This window comes from Diaphorina citri, unplaced genomic scaffold (assembly GCF_000475195.1).
Source record: "Diaphorina citri unplaced genomic scaffold, Diaci psyllid genome assembly version 1.1 scaffold234, whole genome shotgun sequence".
NCBI lineage: Eukaryota > Metazoa > Arthropoda > Insecta > Hemiptera > Psyllidae > Diaphorina > Diaphorina citri.
In genome coordinates this window covers 23,417-41,418 of record NW_007377671.1, presented here as the reverse complement: position 1 = coordinate 41,418, position 18,002 = coordinate 23,417, and the positions used below count along the sequence as shown (strand labels likewise).

The 18,002-nt window shown below is 37.9% G+C and overlaps 1 protein-coding gene across 1 annotated transcript; it reads right to left on the bottom strand.

The window, feature by feature from the left end:
• Positions 1 to 12,395: 12,395 nt before the first annotated feature.
• On the bottom strand, positions 12,396 to 16,205 carry LOC103506411. The gene is made up of 3 exons (XM_008470797.2): positions 15,869 to 16,205; positions 12,884 to 12,980; positions 12,396 to 12,503 (listed from the first exon to the last, which is right to left on the bottom strand). The coding sequence occupies exons 1-3, from the start codon at positions 16,165 to 16,167 to the stop codon at positions 12,396 to 12,398; spliced, it is 504 nt and encodes a 167-aa protein (XP_008469019.1). The 5' UTR covers positions 16,168 to 16,205.
• Positions 16,206 to 18,002: the final 1,797 nt, after the last annotated feature.

Below are 18,002 nucleotides of genomic sequence, written 5' to 3'. Positions count from 1 at the left end.
TAGACTGTGGTCTGTGACCTGCGCTGATCTGTTCTCAGTGACTTACATATCTGTCATGCGTGATATTTCAGTGAACAAGATTTTCATCTACAGTCTCGTTGTGTGTGACATTACCGAAACGTAGACTCGCCACACACGGTAAGCTGTGTCCACATATAGTCAATCCCGTCGATCGATGCCGACTGAAACTGTACACTGCCTCGACAACATAGATTTACCCACCTTGTCCATCGACGGCGTTGACCATGTGTGGACACAGCTTAATGATATAACAAGTTGAAGAAATAATTTGCAAATACGACACTAGGTAGATCACGCCTAATATTGAGATCAAATAGGTCAGTAGATTATTTTCTCATTTCTTTACAAAAAATATAAATTACTAATAGCACATGCATACAGACACATTGTACAAACATAGATAGGGTGAGTGGGAGCAAAACTCAGCCTGGGGTAATAATGCCGCAGTCCATTTTTATTGAAAACGAGAGGTGCTGGGATTGCAATACCCGTACCAAATGATTTTCTCCCTGTGTGAAGTCTGGTCACTCTGAATTCTGAATGAAATGTAGTCCTAGGAACGAAAAATATGGCTTTTTACCCCCATCTGTCCTATTTTAAACACAAACTGTACTGAGACCTACCTATGTACCGCTATGTTTTCATTCAATAATGTTTAAGGAAAAAGAACTCGGGGAAAAAATTCGAGGAACGGTGCCTTATCTCGGACCTGTGTGAAATTCAGGTTTCATATTTATAAAATCCAATGTCCCTTTTGGGATGAGCTATTCATTTTTTGGCGAAGTCACAACTTTGATTCGCCAGCTTTACTCGATACACAAAAAGCCCAATCTTTGGTGTAGGGGCTGGACAGCCCTAAAGATGGGTTAAGCTTCTACGAATCTACATATTATACACAACTTTGATTTGGAGTTGTTTGTTTTCTTCTATTGTAGACAATATTAAGGGTGAAATGGGTGGATAATGTTTTTTCCAATGATGTTTTTTTCCTGAGTAATCCTTGGACATATCAGACCCTGTATTTATCCTCACATGTTCTGTACTATGTTCACAAAATACGTAGTGTTCTATACTACATATTACATTTATTAAAATATTTTTTAATTAATCACCAAAATCATGAGAGCTACAACAGGGGCACTGTAACACTTCTGAAAAGTGAACGTAGGGCATTTCGACATACGAGGTAGAATAATGCCTATACATATCTTAGGTATGTTTGAACTACACGGTGTAATGTAGACCTACTGTAGATTTAGAGGTGCACGAATTTTGCTATGATTAATACTGTTTCATATAGGGTAAGTGTACCATTTATTCGCCCACCTAAAAAACGTACCATTTATTGGCCCACCTGTACCATACGCCACATAAGTCTGAACTGGACGAAATTTTTCAAGATCCAATTTGATCAAAAGAAAGGGCTTAAAGACTACTATCGAACCAGTGCTATTCAAAAATTGTAGTCATAAAAACAAAAATTAGAAAAATAAATGTGGGCAGGTGGGCCAATAAATGGTACGTTTTTTAGGTGGGGGAATAAATGGTACACTTACCCTACATTACTGTAGTTTGTATGTAAGTTAAAAGCAAGATACACGAGTCACAGCGATATTAACTTTATTAAAAGTTGTAGTATGATGGATTAATTAAATTTGTAACCCCGAAAACACATTTTGGAGGCAGACGTACCATGCAATCATGCTACGCACGACAAGGTAAGTAATTCGGACCAGCCATCATAGAATAATAGGACAAAACGACCAAATTTGTTTTGTCAGATAAGGCTGGACACTCACTATCAGGTAGACCTGACAGACGGACCTGTTCAGGCTTACCTGTTAGGTATACTGTATACTTGATACTGAGTCGCCAGTCTTTAATAATACGGAGATTACCCAGCCAGTGTATAGGCTTCAAACTTGGAATAAAGGTGCACGTCTGTCTTGTAAGCGCTAGTTCACGGGTTCGATTCTCACCCAGGCCGAACTTTGTCGTAACACAGGTAAGGCTCGTTCAGTCGACATCGATTGACGACCGGTTGGCTATGTAATGTATGTGGACATAGCATTCGATTCTCCGCCCAGGCCGAACTTTGTCGTAAACAGGTAAGGCTCGTTCAGTCGACATCGATTGACGACCGGCACTGTAACACTTCTGAAAAGTGAACGTAGGGCATTTCGACATAGAGGTAGAATAATGCCGGTATCTGTTTAACTACACGGTGTAGCTGTAGAGTGTAGACCTACTGTAGATATAGTTCACGAATTTCGCTATACCTAATTAATACAGTTTCATCTACATTACTGTAGTTTGTATGTAAGTTAAAAGCAAGATACACGAGTCACAGCGATATTAACTTATTAAGAGTTGTAGTATGATGGATTAATTAAATTTGGAACACCGAAAACACATTTTGGAGGCAGACGTACCATGCTACGCACGACAAGGTAAATAATTCGGACCAGCCATCATAGAATAATAGGACAAAACGACCAAATTTGTTTTGTCAGATTTGGCCAGCCACTCACTATCAGGTAGACCTAATAGGATCGTCTGAACAGGTTCGCCTGTCAGGTCTACCTGATAGTGGCTAGCCAGCCTTAAATAATCTCGGAAAGGTGCACGTCTGTCTTGTAAGCGCTAGTTCACGGGTTCGATTCTCGCCCAGGCCGAACTTTGTCGTAAACAGGTAAGGCTCGTTCAGTCGACATCGATTGACGACCGGTCGGCTATGTATGGTATGGACATAGCTTAAGGGCTACCTATGATCTTCTTGACCCCGGAGATAGAAGTTTACGTAATGCAAACTTAACCTGAACTTCGCATAATCGGACGTAATGTATTTTTGAATGAGGAAGCCATTTATCATCAACACTAGGTAAGTAAATCTATCTTAACGTGTAATATGAGCTATACCAATTATCAATCTGCAAGAATCTATACACTTCGTAATTCAAGTCCGAGATTTCAAGTTTCTTAAGTACCTAACCTATCTCACCTAGCACCTATTTCAAGTTTTTTTTTTTAAATCAAGTAAGATTCTACAGTGAAGTAGGTAAGTGATTTAGAATGTGGTACTTGAGATCGACTATTGGTTGATGAAGATGCCAAAATCAATAAGTAACTATTAAATTATTTATCCATAGAAATGTACATATCATAAGTTATTTACCTACTTATTTACCAATAACTTGAACCCTAAGCACACCAATAGATACTTTACAGTTTATAGGTTCAGTCAGATAAAAGTAAAACACATCATTATGCAGAATATTAAATGATCTTAGCCATGATCCCCGGTATTCAAATGAAGTACCTACGTACTACCTACATATCAAATAAATAATAACCTATAACCTTATAAATAAATTTTATATAGACTAATTTACCCTACCCTAAAATAAATATAAACTAATTTACCTAGAACTTATAATTCTATACATAAAAAACTGTTTATTAATAGGGTAGGTACATGATAAAATTAATCTATTAATAAAAGAATCTAATAATGTGTAATTGGCCAAATCTATTAAGCTAAAGTAAAAATTTTGATTGTATACCTACCTTACTATGAAGATAATGTGTAATATTATAAAGTAGATAGGTACCTACTGTTTTGTTTGATAAAATTTTGATTTACATTAGATGTAATGGTGTGAACATCACACGACTTTCCTTATCCTATTGAATGATGCTTATTTGAGTGTTTTTACCCTAACTTTTAGTCTACCTTGTAAGCGCTAGGCCGCGGGTTCGATTCCCGCCCGGGGCGGATTTTATCCTGAAGGGATAGGTTTCGTTCTTGGCGGGCTGTCTCCTCTCCTGTCTTCCTTTTCTCTTTGATTTCGGGACGATAAGACCTTAGCAGTTACAGTTCCCTCTATCCTCTATCAAACCTCTTTCAAAAAAAAGTAATAAAAAATTAAAATACTCGCATAAGCAAATAAGCATAGAGCGCCATTGGAAAGGAAATTTTGTTCTCACTCACCTTAATGTCTGGTGAGAGCAGATACCTACGGGATGACTTGTGAAGAGGTGGTTTGTCCAATGAAGTTAACAAGCACTGCTGGGACGTTTATAGTTATAGGTAATTTCAAATTTTCAATAGCGATTAGCTGATAGCTCAGTACAAGTAGTGCTTTAATGAAGAATATATCGCACGTCAGCACTAAACGAATTAACACGTTTATGACTCACCAACTAACATGTATCAAACAAAGTTATAACTCATTACGAAGTAAAAAAACATTTGAGAGAGTGAGAAAAACAAGGAAATTTCCGAAAATAGAACAATATCTACCAAATATTGAACTAAAAATACTCATATGTTTATCAACTTTATAGTATTGTCATGTCGCTGTATAATTACTTAATTACTTGTAATTGAAAAAATAAACATTAACCCATGGGCTTAAATTACACAATAATTCATACTTTAGGTATTATATACTTATCTATCTAATAGACTTATGAATAAAAAATTAGGTATCGGTCAACAAAGGTCATCATTGTCTGCGGTTTGGTTACTCTCGGAGTCTAGGAAAATAGAAAAAAGAAATTGTCACTGACGCATGGCCGTTCTTGGTAAAAACGCAAAGAAAGCTCATATCAAAATGCTCCGTTGTGGACACTCTGGTGCGAAGGTCGATGGTCCAAGGTCTAGGCCAGGGTCGGGTCAATGGCCTATGGTCGTTGTTGTGGACACTCTGGTGCGAAGGTCGATGGTCCAAGGTCTAGGCCAGGGTCGGGTCAATGGCCTATGGTCGCCGTTGTGCAAGAGACAAAGGATACCGTTCAATTTCAGGATAACATCCAGTCATAGAGGTCCTGATGCCTCCGGTTGTTGTCTCTTTGGATGGCCTGGGAAAATCTTTGCTAGAGGATTCTTTTAACTGTTTAGAGCTGATGGACAGTATATCTCGTACACCGCAGCATGTACTCGACTGGGAGGAATGAAGTTAATTTTGTGTGTAGATAGTAGACAATCCTGGAATAACTCAACTCACTCAACCTGGTTCTGAATCCACCTGTCAAAGAAAACATGAGAAGTAAGTAAAGGTATGCAAATTTGACACCGCCACAAGGATTGATGAAGACATTTGAAACAATGGGATTTTTTTCTTTTTGAAGGAGTTTGATAGAGGGAACTGTAACAACTGAGGTCTTATCGTCCGAAACAGAAGAGAAAAGGATGTCCTCCTTATAATTATGTAGATAGAAAGCTAACTATTTCGAGAACGAATCTTTGTCTGTTTAAGATGAAAACGAAAGTTGTAGGAGATTAAGAAAAAACACCGGTAACTCCGTCAAAACAAACCAACTAACGATAGACACAATAAAAAAAAAGTCTAGCATCAATCAACAAAAACCCAGACCTGCACCCAATTATCCAAGACAATGGGAGGTAATACACCCGACAATGCCAACTGTAATTGACACCAAATCCAGATGAAGCAGATAGCAGAGAGGAGGATGTACCAGGCAAGATCAAGGATGAACTACTTAGCCTTGTGAAGAAAACTCAATCGAGCATAACATCCCGAGCATACCAAACATTGCTATAGATTCCTACGCAGAGCAGGGTAGAGGCTGAGATACTGGTGATGATAAGCACCTAGCACCTACATTATACCTACAGGGAAAATCTAACTGCTAAGGTCTTATGGTCCCCCAACTGAAGAGAGAATGAAGACAGGGTAGGAGAAAGCCAGCCGTTCCGAAAACGAACCTTATCCGTTCAGGATAAGATCCGCCCCGGCCCGGAATGGAACCCGCGGCCTAGTGCTTACAAGGCAGACGAGAGGTATACCAAAACTGAGGTGAAGAGGTAATTTCGAGGAAGACTAAAGAAAAGGGGTGGAAAAGGAAGGATGTAAGGATTGTAAGGCCGCCCAAATAAGATTGGGGGTAATTATGCAAAGTCACGTCCGTGGAAAAGAAAAGCTCCTTTTTGTATTAAACCTAACCCTATAATAACACTAATCACTGCTCTAATTGTGAAAACTCCTTCTTGCATTTAACCTAACCCTATAACACTGGTCACTGCTCGTTTGTGCCAATTCCACGGACGTGACTTCTGCACAAGTACCAAAAAGTTATATGATATGAAGATCTTCAATGAAAATAGAGAAAAGACTACCTGTTCATTAACTGAATGACAATATTACACACAATACTTTGCTTGGAAATCCTGGTACCTACAATAATACACGATACTTTCCTCTGACCCAGATTATTTCTCGCCGCCTTTGGACTTCTTGCCGGTCCCCTTAGCCACCCACAGGATCAGAGCTGTCCAAAACACAATGGAGGCCAGGGCCACATTGGCCCGCCCTTGGACCGTGACTGAGTTGAAATTCCTGGCCAGCCATCCCCCCTCTACACCATGTCCTGGGGTGCTGGCATGAGACCCAACGTCTTTGGTTGATTTCTGCAGAAGGGCGGTCAGTTTGCTCTTCGGTTGGACTTGGGGGTGTTCGACTTTTGGACCTGCCGGTTTTTCACTTGTCCATGTCCTGGGGTGCTGGCATGAGACCCAACGTCTTTGGTTGATTTCCGCAGAAGGGCGGTCAGTTTGCTCTTTGGTTGGACTTGGGGTTGTTCGACTTTTGGACCTGCCGGTTTTTCACTTTAGTTCATGTCCTGGGGTGCTGGCATGAGACCCAACGTCTTTGGTTGATTTCCGCAGAAGGGCGGTCAGTTTGCTCTTTGGTTGGACTTGGGGGTGTTCGACTTTTGGACCTGCCGGTTTTTCACTTGTCGGAGATGGTTTATCACTCGTCGGTTTTTCACCTGCTGGTTTTCCATCGGGTTTGTTCGAAGCAGAGGGAGGGCTTGATTGCTTCGCCGGAGGAGAATCTTTTGATTTTTCAACCATGGCTCTGACTGTCCTCCTATTTACAGGTACTGACTTTTTTCTGAAATCTTTCTCTGTAGAGAATCGTTTGATTGGGGCACTTTAGTTAGAGATGGTTTATCACTCGTCGGTTTTTCACCTGCTGGGTTTCCATCGGGTTTGTTCGAAGCAGAGGGAGGTTTAGGTTGCTTCGCGGGAGGAGAATCTTTTGATTTTTCAACCATGGCTCTGACTGTCCTCCTCTTTACAGGTACTGGCTTTTCTCTGAAATCTTTCTCTGTAGAGAATCGTTTGATTCGGCTTTGTCTATAGGAAATTTAAAGATTATAAACGGAATAGAAATGAGATGGTTAAGTCCTAATCACTGAACAAGCGTACAACTTAGAACTTTGTTGATGTTGATTAATTTTATTGTAGTTTACATTAGGTTGGCTGAAACGGGGTGCTGTCTCTTTGGATGGCCTGGGAAAATCTTTGCTAGAGGATTCTTTTAACTGTTTAGAGCTGATGGACAGTATATCTCGTACACCGTAGCATGTACTCGACTGGAGGAATGAAGTTAATATTGTGTGTAGATAGTAGACACTCCTGGAATAAACGGGGCGGATTTTATCCTGAACGGATAATGTTTGTTCTCGGAACGGCTGGATTTCTTCTATTAATTTCGTCGCCCCAGGTTGGAATCGAATCCGCGACCAAGGGCAGAAGTTTCTTATAATTATTGATTGAATGGGTGAGTAGGAGTTGAAAAACAGAGAAGAATGTTAAAAATCAATTTTTCAGAAGAGCAATTATAGTGCAAAAATCTTATACCTATGGATCTAAGGGGTATTTCCCCTCCATATACTCACAGAGACGATAGAAAAAGTACATTCAATTATTACAATGGAATCTTATGAATGCCTTATAATTAAATGAATATGCAACGTGCTACATAACAATCGAGGGTTTACCCTCCAGCCGGAAAAAAATAAGAAAAACATGATTGTTGACATCGACGCCCATCCAAATACCAACCACGCACGACGCTGCTTAACTTCTTTGATAAATTGGGGTGCATTCTACGTGCCGCTGCATGTTGGCTGTTGTGCAACAGACATCAAAGACGATCTGATTTTTTTTTTTTTTTTTTTTTTATATTTTTTTTGATATTTTTAAATTTTAAAATATTTTTTTTTTTTTTTTTTTTTTTTTTTAATATTTTGATAGAGGGAAGTGTAACTGCTAAGGTCTTATCGTCCCGAAAGCAAAGAGAAGAGTAAGACAGGATAGAAGAAATCCAGCCGTTCCGAGAACGAACATTATCCGTTCAGGATAAAATCCGCCCCGGCTGGGAATCGAAAACGCGGCCTATCGATTACAAGGCAGACACTCTACCCACCATGCTAACTAGGCAGGCTAAACATTGATGAAGAGCGTGTTTTGGCACTAAAAACTGACCATCGAAAATTTGACCCGATTACATTACTTTCCTTCCTATAGGATAAGGAAAGTATTGTAATTGTATTTGTACAGGGCTTGAGGATAGACATAATCTACATGGCCCTAGTCATTTTGTTATAAAAGTAAATCAAAATATAAATTACAAATTGCAATAGAATCTTATGAATGCCTTATAATTAAATGAATATGCAACGTGCTACATAACAATCGAGGGTTTACCCTCCCAGCCGGAAAAAATCAGAAAAACATGATTGTTGAAATGGTCGCCCATCCAATTACCAACCACGCACGACGCTGCTTAACTCTTTTGATAAATTGGGGTGAATTCTACGTGCCGCTGCACGTTAGCTGTTGTGCAACAGACATTAAAGACGATCTGATTTCTTTTTTTAATATTTGATAGAGGGAAGTGTAACTGCTGAGGTCTTATCGTCCCGAAACCGAAGAGAAGAGTAAGACAGGATACAGGAAAGAGCATGCAAAAGAAAACAATATAAAATACAGCAAGAGCATGCGAAAGAAAGAAAGAAAAAAAAAAAAAACATAAAACACATAAATATCATGCAGAAGGAAAGAAGATAAAACACATAAAGATCATGCAGAAGAAAAGAAAACACAAAGATTATGCAGAAGGAAAAAAGATAAAACACAAAAAAAGGGCATGCAAAAGGATATAAGATAAAAGACAAAAAAAGAGCATAGCGAAGAATGCAGAAGAAAAGATAAAACAAAAAGGTCATACAAATGAAAATAAGATAAAATACAAAAAAGAGCATGCAAAAATAAAATAAAACACACAAAGACCAGAGAGAAGAAAACAAGATATCCGTATAACACATAAAGAGCATGCGAAAAAAGAAGAGAAAAGAAGAAGAAACAACGATAAAGATCAAGATCATGCAGAAGAAAAAATAAAACAAAAAGATCATACAAATGAAAATAAGATAAAATACAAAAAAGAGCATGCAAAAATAAAATAAAGCACACAAAAACCAGAGAGAAGAAAACAAGATATCCGTATAACACATAAAGAGCATGCGAAAGAAGAAGAAAAAAGAAGAAGAAACAACGATAAAGATCAAGATCATGCAGAAGAAAAAATAAAACAAAAAGAGCATGCGAAAGAAAAAAGAAAAATTAAACATAAAACATAAATATACCTATACCTAGGCACCTAAAGATCACGTAGAAGAAAAGAAGATAAAACCAACAAAAAAGCATACAAAAGAAAATAAGATAAAACACAACAAGAGCACGCGAAAGAAGAAGGGGAAGAAAAAAGAAACATAAAGGTCAAGATCATGCAGAAAAAAAGATAAAATAAAAAGAGCATACAAAAGAAAACAAGATAAAACATAAAAAGGTATGCAATATAAAAAGACAAAAATAATTTCACAAATAGGTATTGTTTAAATGGAATCACACAAAAAGAGCATACAAAAAAGATAAGATAAAACACATAAAGAGCACGTAAAAGAACAAGACAAAATTAATTGCACAAGGATGGAATCATACAAGAAGAGCATGCAAAAGAAAGGGAGATGAAACTCAAGAATAGCATGCAAAATAAATACGAGGAAAAAAATATACAATTCTTTATTAAATGGAATCATGCAAGAATTATCAAAAGAAAGAGAATACTTGTACATAATCGTAAAACACATAAAGAGCATGCAAAGAAAAAAATCCAAATCCAATTTATTAGTTCTGTTAACAAAATATATTGTTGCTAAAAGGAAGGACATAAAGAAATGCAAAGTACTTACAAGTTGCGTAGTGTAAAGCATCTCAAAAAGTGAAGAAATTAATAAGACAGACTGTCTTAGACAGTGGTGAGAAGAAATACAAAAATATTTTGGATGAGGCATACATAATTAGGAATGTTTATTAAAAGATTAATAAAAAACACATAAACAAAATAAGTGCGTATTCAATTAGATAATTATAATTATTACAATGACAACTACCTACCTACGGGTATTAAAAACACAATACAGACCTACTCATACCATTATGTACAAAACATACCATAATCATACCATTATGTACAAAATAGACTTATTAGATGATTAGATTGATTAGGTAGATACTCAGTACCTACCTAAGTTCTAGTTTGGTAGAATCATTCAAAAGAAGGTAGGTATGTATGGGTACTTGGGTACCTAAGAATCATTCGTAGAATCATTCAACAGAAGGTATGTATGGGTACCTATAAACCTAGGTAGGTATAATACATAACTACTCACTATTATTTCAGGCCTAACCATAAAATTTCAGAGAAAAGAAATCACATTGGTAAAAAACTCATCAAAACAATAAATTTACGATTAGAGTGTTCTGGACTTATCCATGCAGTGCACATAGGAAAAAAAAAACTATAGCTGAATAGTGAATGAACAATACTTACCTACAAACACTCACTATTATTTCAGGCCTAACCATAAAATTACAGAGAAAAGAAATCACATTGGTAAAAAACTCATCAAAACAATAAATTTACGATCAGAGTGTTTTGGACTTATCCATGCAGTGCACATAGGAAAAAAGAAAAAAAAACTATAGCTGAATAGTGAATGAACAATACTTACCTACAAACTACGTAAAGAGACAGACCAAGAAGAAATTAAATCATAGAGAACAAAAGATAAAACAAACAATTCAGAAGACTAAGGAAAAAATGATATGCATTTTGTATTAAACAATAAAATAGTGGACAGTGGTCAGAAGATAATGATCATGCAATAAGATGCATACACAGAATATGAAGCAGGCAAACAACATAGAACTGACCAATCAAGATAATAATTAATAATAATTGTAGATAATAATAAACAATTAATAGATAGAAAACATCAAGCGATCACAATGCAATACGAAAACGAAAATGCAATAAAAAGTACGAAATACAGTTGGTGCGGTATAGCATGCAGGAAGATTTGAAGAAGGTACCTAAGTAGGTAACTACCTACTGAATAAATAAATACATTTAAGACTCACCTAGCATTCGATAGGTATCGTAAAAAGTAAAAAAACAGTTCAAGATAACTATGAGTGACTAATAAGGCCTTTAGTATTTTACCCTTCATTCGGCAACAAGCTGCTCGCATACTAACACTAACCTCACCCAGAATGAATAGGGAAAAGCCATTAGCACGTGATTGTCCAGATGGTCACCCATCCGGATATCAAACACACAGAACGTTGCTTAACTTGAGTGATCCATTGGGAACTGGTGTATTCACCGTGGTATCGCCCCACCGTTGACGAAAACATTCTCATATTTTTCATGGTATAGTCGAACCTATCTAAGTGGGAAACCTGGATAACTGGGGAAAAAAATCGTGGCCCCTCCATGACAACCTTTCTAAGTAGGACACTTTTTTAACTGAGAAACCTGGATAAGTGGGAAAAAAATTGTCGGTCCCTTGGATTCCCACTTAGACAGGTTTGACTGTAATATTATTTGTACTCAAAGTGGCCTCCCTCTCCTTCGCTCCGGCTCTATTTTGAAATATCCCAATTCCGAGCTACACAAGACAGTCTATAAAGTGGGATTCGTGCTATCCCAGATGACCATCACACCGACGTAGTGACGTCTATGATTTGAGTTCATTCTTATGATTTGAGTTCATTCTTGGCGTTCTTGGAGATTCGGAATCCAGAGAATGACGTCACATGTATCTCAGCATCCTGAGTGGTAAGTAGAGCACCACTCCCCTCTGTCCAGACACCCAGCTGAGGTCTAGGCCAGGGTCGGGTCAATGGCCTATGGTCGCCGCTGTGGACACTCTGGTGCGAAGGTCGATGGTCCAAGGTCTAGGCCAGGGCCGGGTCAATGGCCTATGGTCGCCGCTGTGGACACTCTGGTGCGAAGGTCGATGGTCCAAGGTCTAGGCCAGGGTCGGGTCAATGGCCTATGGTCGCCGCTGTGGACACTCTGGTGCGAAGGTCGATGGTCCAAGGTCTAGGCCAGGGTCGGGTCAATGGCCTATGGTCGCCGTTGTGGACGCGCAAGAGACAAAGGATAACGTTCAATTTCAGGATAACATCGAGTCATAGAGGTCCTGATGCCTCAGATTGTTGTCTCTTTGGATGGCCTGGGAAAATCTTTGCTAGAGGATTCTTTCAACTGTTTAGAGCTGATGGACAGTATAACTCGTACACCGCAGCATGTACTCGACTGGAGGAATGAAGTTAATATTGTGTGTAGATAGTGGACAATCCTATATGGTCGCCGTTGTGGACGCGCAAGAGACAAAGGATACCGTTCAATTTCAGGATAACATCCAGTCATAGAGGTCCTGATGCCTCAGGCTGTTGTCTCTTTGGATGGCCTGGGAAAATCTTTGCTACAGGATTTTTTTAACTGTTTAGATCTGATGGACAGTATATCTCATACACCGCAGCAAGTACTTGACTGGAGGAATGAAGTTAATATTGTGTGTAGATAGTAGACATAGACATAGACACTCCTGGAATAAATCAACTCACTCAACCTGGCTCTGAATCCACCTGTCAAAGAAAACATGAGAAGTAAGTAAAGGTATGCAAATTTGACACTAGGAGGACGAGGTTCGAACCCCCGCCCTTGGGTGTGGAGATCACCGGGGACCACGCGGTGGAGTTATCACTGCTGGAGTGCTTCTTAAGAACCAACCTGGGGGAGGAAATGAGATGTAGATTATAGTGGGGTCTCACGAAATAGGTAGGTACTTATGGAACTAATACCTACGCGACAGTAAAATTAGTACCTACCTATAAGTAGGAAGACAAGAAGGTGCGAAGTTAGGTACTTCACTTCTTTTGTTTCGTTCCGCCACCAGCTGGTTATGTAAGGATTGATGAAGACATTTGAAACAATGGGATTTTTTTCTTTTTGAAGGAGTTTGATAGAGGGAACTTCAACATCTGAGGTCTCATCGTCCGAAACAGAAGAGAAAAGGATGTCCTCCTTATAATTATGTAGATAGAAAGCTTAACTATTTCGAGAACGAATCTTGTCTGTTTAAGATGAAATTTACCCCTGTAAGGAATGGAACCTCCGATAATTCTATAGAAATTTGACACCGCCACCAGCTGGTTATGTAAGGATTGATGAAGACATTTGAAACAATGGGATTTTTTTCTTTTTGAAGGAGTTTGATGGAGGGAACTGTAACAACTGAGGTCTTATCGTCCGAAACAAAAGAGAAAAGGATGTCCTCCTTATAATCATGTAGATAGAAAGCTAACTATATCGGGAACGAATCTTGTCTGTTTAAGATGAAGTTTACCCCTGGCTCTTTCGAGTATCAACTTCGGACAAATCAATTGTCGGCCCATCCAGTGGCTTAGTTTTCTACCACCACTCTCTTTCCCCTTGTATCAGAATCTTGTCTGTTTAAGATGAAGTTTACCCCTGGAAGGAAGGAAAACCTCCGATAATTCTATAATAAATCAAAGGGACTGACTGATCAGAACTAACCTTCTTATTGAATCATGGACATAACGTAGAAATCCAGAGTGCAGACTAATATCAGATTCATTGTATTTTGGCCTCCAGATGATTCGGCCTTGATTCTGAAGTTGGTTTTAGAACTCATGGGATCTTTCGATTGAACTGGAAACGGTCCTGCACCTGAAAAAGAATCTATCGCTCCACGGCCGAGCAAATGAAATAGAAAAAGTAAAGAAATTTTATGAATAGGTAGATTATCCATAAAATTTTCTATTTCATTTGCGAAAAAAGAAAAAAAAATCATCTGAAATCAGACCATGCAAATGAAATCGAAAAATGAAAGAAAGAGAAAAAAGAAAAATTTCAAATTACACTCTCAGATAGAATCACACAAGAATATGAAAAGAAATTATCTCGAAAGAACATAATGAAAACAGAAACACAACATACAAAAGAAAAGAAAAATACAAAATTTATTTTACAAATCATACTTGCATGCAATAATACAAAAAGTAAATCGATTTATCTCGGGATCTAGAAGTCGTAGAAGAAAAAGAAAAATTCCGTTGGTCCTCATTTTTCCTACTCTATAACTTTGAAACATCACCCAAGTAAGCGCAACTGATCTATTGATCATACTAGTAGCTAGTAGTCAGCCGGCCTAAAATCAAATCCGGAATAGGTGCATTATTATTTTGTGACAAATTCTTTATACGCCCACAGGTGAATTAGGTGCTCAATTTAGAACATAACTTGAACAATCATTAATGTACCTATCTCTCATTAATCTCATTATAGACCTCTAAAAATGGGGCATATTGAATCATGGACATAACGTAGAAATCCAGAGTGCAGACTAATATCAGATTCATTGTATTTTGGCCTCCAGATGATTCGGCCTTGAATCTGACGTTAGTTGGAGAACTCATGGGATCTTTCGATTGAACTGGAAATGGTTCTGCATCTGAAAAAGAATCTATCGCTCCACGGCCGAGCATATGAAATAGAAAAAGTAAAGAAATTTTATGAATAGGTAGATTATGTGATTCTATCCATAAAATTTTCTATTTCATTTGCGAAAAAAGAAAAAAAAAAATCACCTGAAATCAGACCATGCAAATGAAATCGAAAAACGAAAGAAAGAGAAAAAAGAAAATTTTCAAATTACACTCTCAGATAGGTAGAATCACACAAGAAGAAGATGAAAAGAAATTATCTCAAAAGAACATAATGAAAACAGAAACACAACATGCAAAAGAAAAGAAAAATACAAAATTGATTTTACAAATCATACTTGCATGCAATCATTCTTTATACGCCCACAGGTGAATTAGGTGCTCAATTTAGAACATAACTTGAACAATCATTAATGTATCTCTCATTAATCTCATTATAGACCTTAACAATAGAGCAATACTTTCCCGACAGTTCGTTTTAATACTCTTGATGTCTTGATTGTTATTCAAAAACAGTATGTGCCAACTATGTTTCAGGCCTCTAGGCATATTGCAATCGCCATAGTTATTTCTAATGGATTTGTTATTTTGTTGTCCGAATCAAAATACATAAATATAGGTATGACTATATTTATGTTGTTCCTCTGGGGACTTGGTGTTCTGGATTGTTATTCACTATGCTAACTATACTCACTCAGGGCCGGTCACAGGTGGGCTCAACCGGCCTTGTTTGCCCTGGGTGTGGGCTCCTCAAGAAGACCCTGAACCAACAGTTTTTTTTTATGAATATTCAATACGATTACGTATTCTTGTCTGCAGAAATTATTGCGAGGAAATCGAAGGAGGCTGGTATAGTATACCTCTCTCGTCTCGTTCAAACCGTGACCTAGCGTTCAGAAGACAGGTGCTACGCTCTAACTCCAAGCTAACTGAGCTGACACAAATTAGTCTGGTGGGTACCATCATTTCGAGTTCCATATGGGCTCAACCCTACTCTCACTTACTTAGCACCAGGCTCGGTAAGGCCGACGAATGTCATCTGGTATAGACAGGTGCTACGCTCTAACTCCAAGCTAACTGAGCTGACACAAATTAGTCTGGTGGGTACCATCATTTCGAGTTCCATATGGGCTCGACCCTACTCTCACTTACTTCGCACCAGGCTCGGTAAGGCCGGCGAATGTCATCTGGTAGAGTCCGGGACAATGCACCGTGAATTCCCCGGTCTCCTGGTTCCATCCCACGCCTGCCTCAGCCAGGGTTCTCCTATAGGCTACCAGGCGGGAGGGATGTTGCACCCCGCCCGTACCAGAGAATGCTACGGGCCCGTTACAATCCTGCGTGGCGGAGAGACCTCGTCGCGGTGATGTAGAGCGAGGGGGGTCTGGATTAGCTGACCGGGCGAGGGTTAGGCTACCCGCCAGAGTGAGTAGAATGTAGAGGGGGAGCATGCTGGAATCAAAAGTTAAGTTTGCTAAAGTTTTGGACGAGGAGGATTCAGCTCTAGGTTCATTGAGCTAGTGAAAGAATTGTTAGATGAAATGAACTAAAAAAAAAACAACAACAACAAAAACGCACCGGGCGAGGGTTAGGCTACCCGCCAGAGTGAGTAGAATGTAGAGGGGGAGCATGCTGGAATCAAAAGTTAAGTTTGCTAAAGTTTTAGACGAGGAGGATTCAGCTCTAGGTTCATTGAGCTTGTGAAAGAATTGTTAGATGAAATGAACTAAAAACAAAAACAACAACAACAAAAGGGGATAAAATGGTGTTATTCTCTTTGGTGGGCCTCAGGCATGAGTATCTTTTCAACTTTAAGTTAAATAGTGACAAAATCCTACCTACCTACTTCCGGGACTTAAACCCGTGTACCTGTACCTACTTCTATTTCTAGACAATCTCTGAATACTTGGACAAAATGACAGCTACATCACAACATCATCTATTACTTACTACGCTACTGTGGTAGGTATAATGAGGAAAATATCCAAAATACAAAAGATGTACGAGTAGTTTAGGTTTACGCGTAATCATAATAATCACGCACAGATTATTTGAGGTTTGAAGGTAATCGTTAATGATTTTATTCTGTTGGTTAAGTAGGTACCTCTAGTTATTTTTTGTTGATTCATGCAAAACACATAAAGATCATGCAGAAGGAAAGAAGATAAAACACAACAAGAGCATGCGAAAGGAAATATAGATCATGCAGAAGAGACCAAGATAAAACAAGAAAAGAAAACACAAAGAGCATACTCGCCTGGTCATTGAATACTTTCCCCTTTGACCGGGAAAATATCCAAGGGTGACATACAGCGTAAGTCCTTAATCATCATCATGCATGCAAAAGGGAAAAAAAGATAGCATACAAAAGAAGAAAAACACAAAGATCATGCAGAAGAAAAGAAGATAAAATACAACAAGAGCATGCAAAAGAAAGAAAATAAAAAACATAAAATCTCATGAAGATCATGCAGAAAGAAACGATAAAACACAACAAGACCATACGAAAGAAAGAAAGAAGAAGAAGAAGAAGAAGAAGAAGAAAAAAAAAACATAAAGATTACGCAGAGGAAAAGATAAAACAAAAAGAGCATATAAGTGAAAATAAGATTATAAAATACAGGAAAGAGCATGCAAAAGAAAACAAGATAAAATACAGCAAGAGCATGCGAAAGAAAGAAAGAAAGAAAGAAAGAAAAAAATGGTGAAAATAAGATTATAAAATACAGGAAAGAGCATGCAAAAGAAAACAAGATAAAATACAGCAAGAGCATGCGAAAGAAAGAAAGAAAAAAATAAAAAAACAAAAAACACATAAATATCATACAAAAGAAAAAAAAACACAAAGATTATGCAGAAAGAAAAAAGATAAAACAAAACATAAAACACATAAATATCATACAGAAGAAAAAAAACACAAAGATTATGCAGAAAGAAAAAAGATAAAACACACAAAAAAGAGCATGCAAAAGGATATAAGATAAAAGACAAAAAAGAGCATAGAGAAGAATACAAGATGAAACACATAAAGAGCACGCGAAAGAAGAACAAGTGAAAATAAGATTATAAAATACAGGAAAGAGCATGCAAAAGAAAACAAGATAAAATACAGCAAGAGCATGCGAAAGAAAGAAAAAAATAAAAAAAAACATAAAACACATAAATATCATACAGAAGAAAAAAAACACAAAGATTATGCAGAAAGAAAAAAGATAAAACACACAAAAAAGAGCATAGAGAATAATACAAGATGAAACACATAAAGAGCACGCAAAAGAAGAAGAAA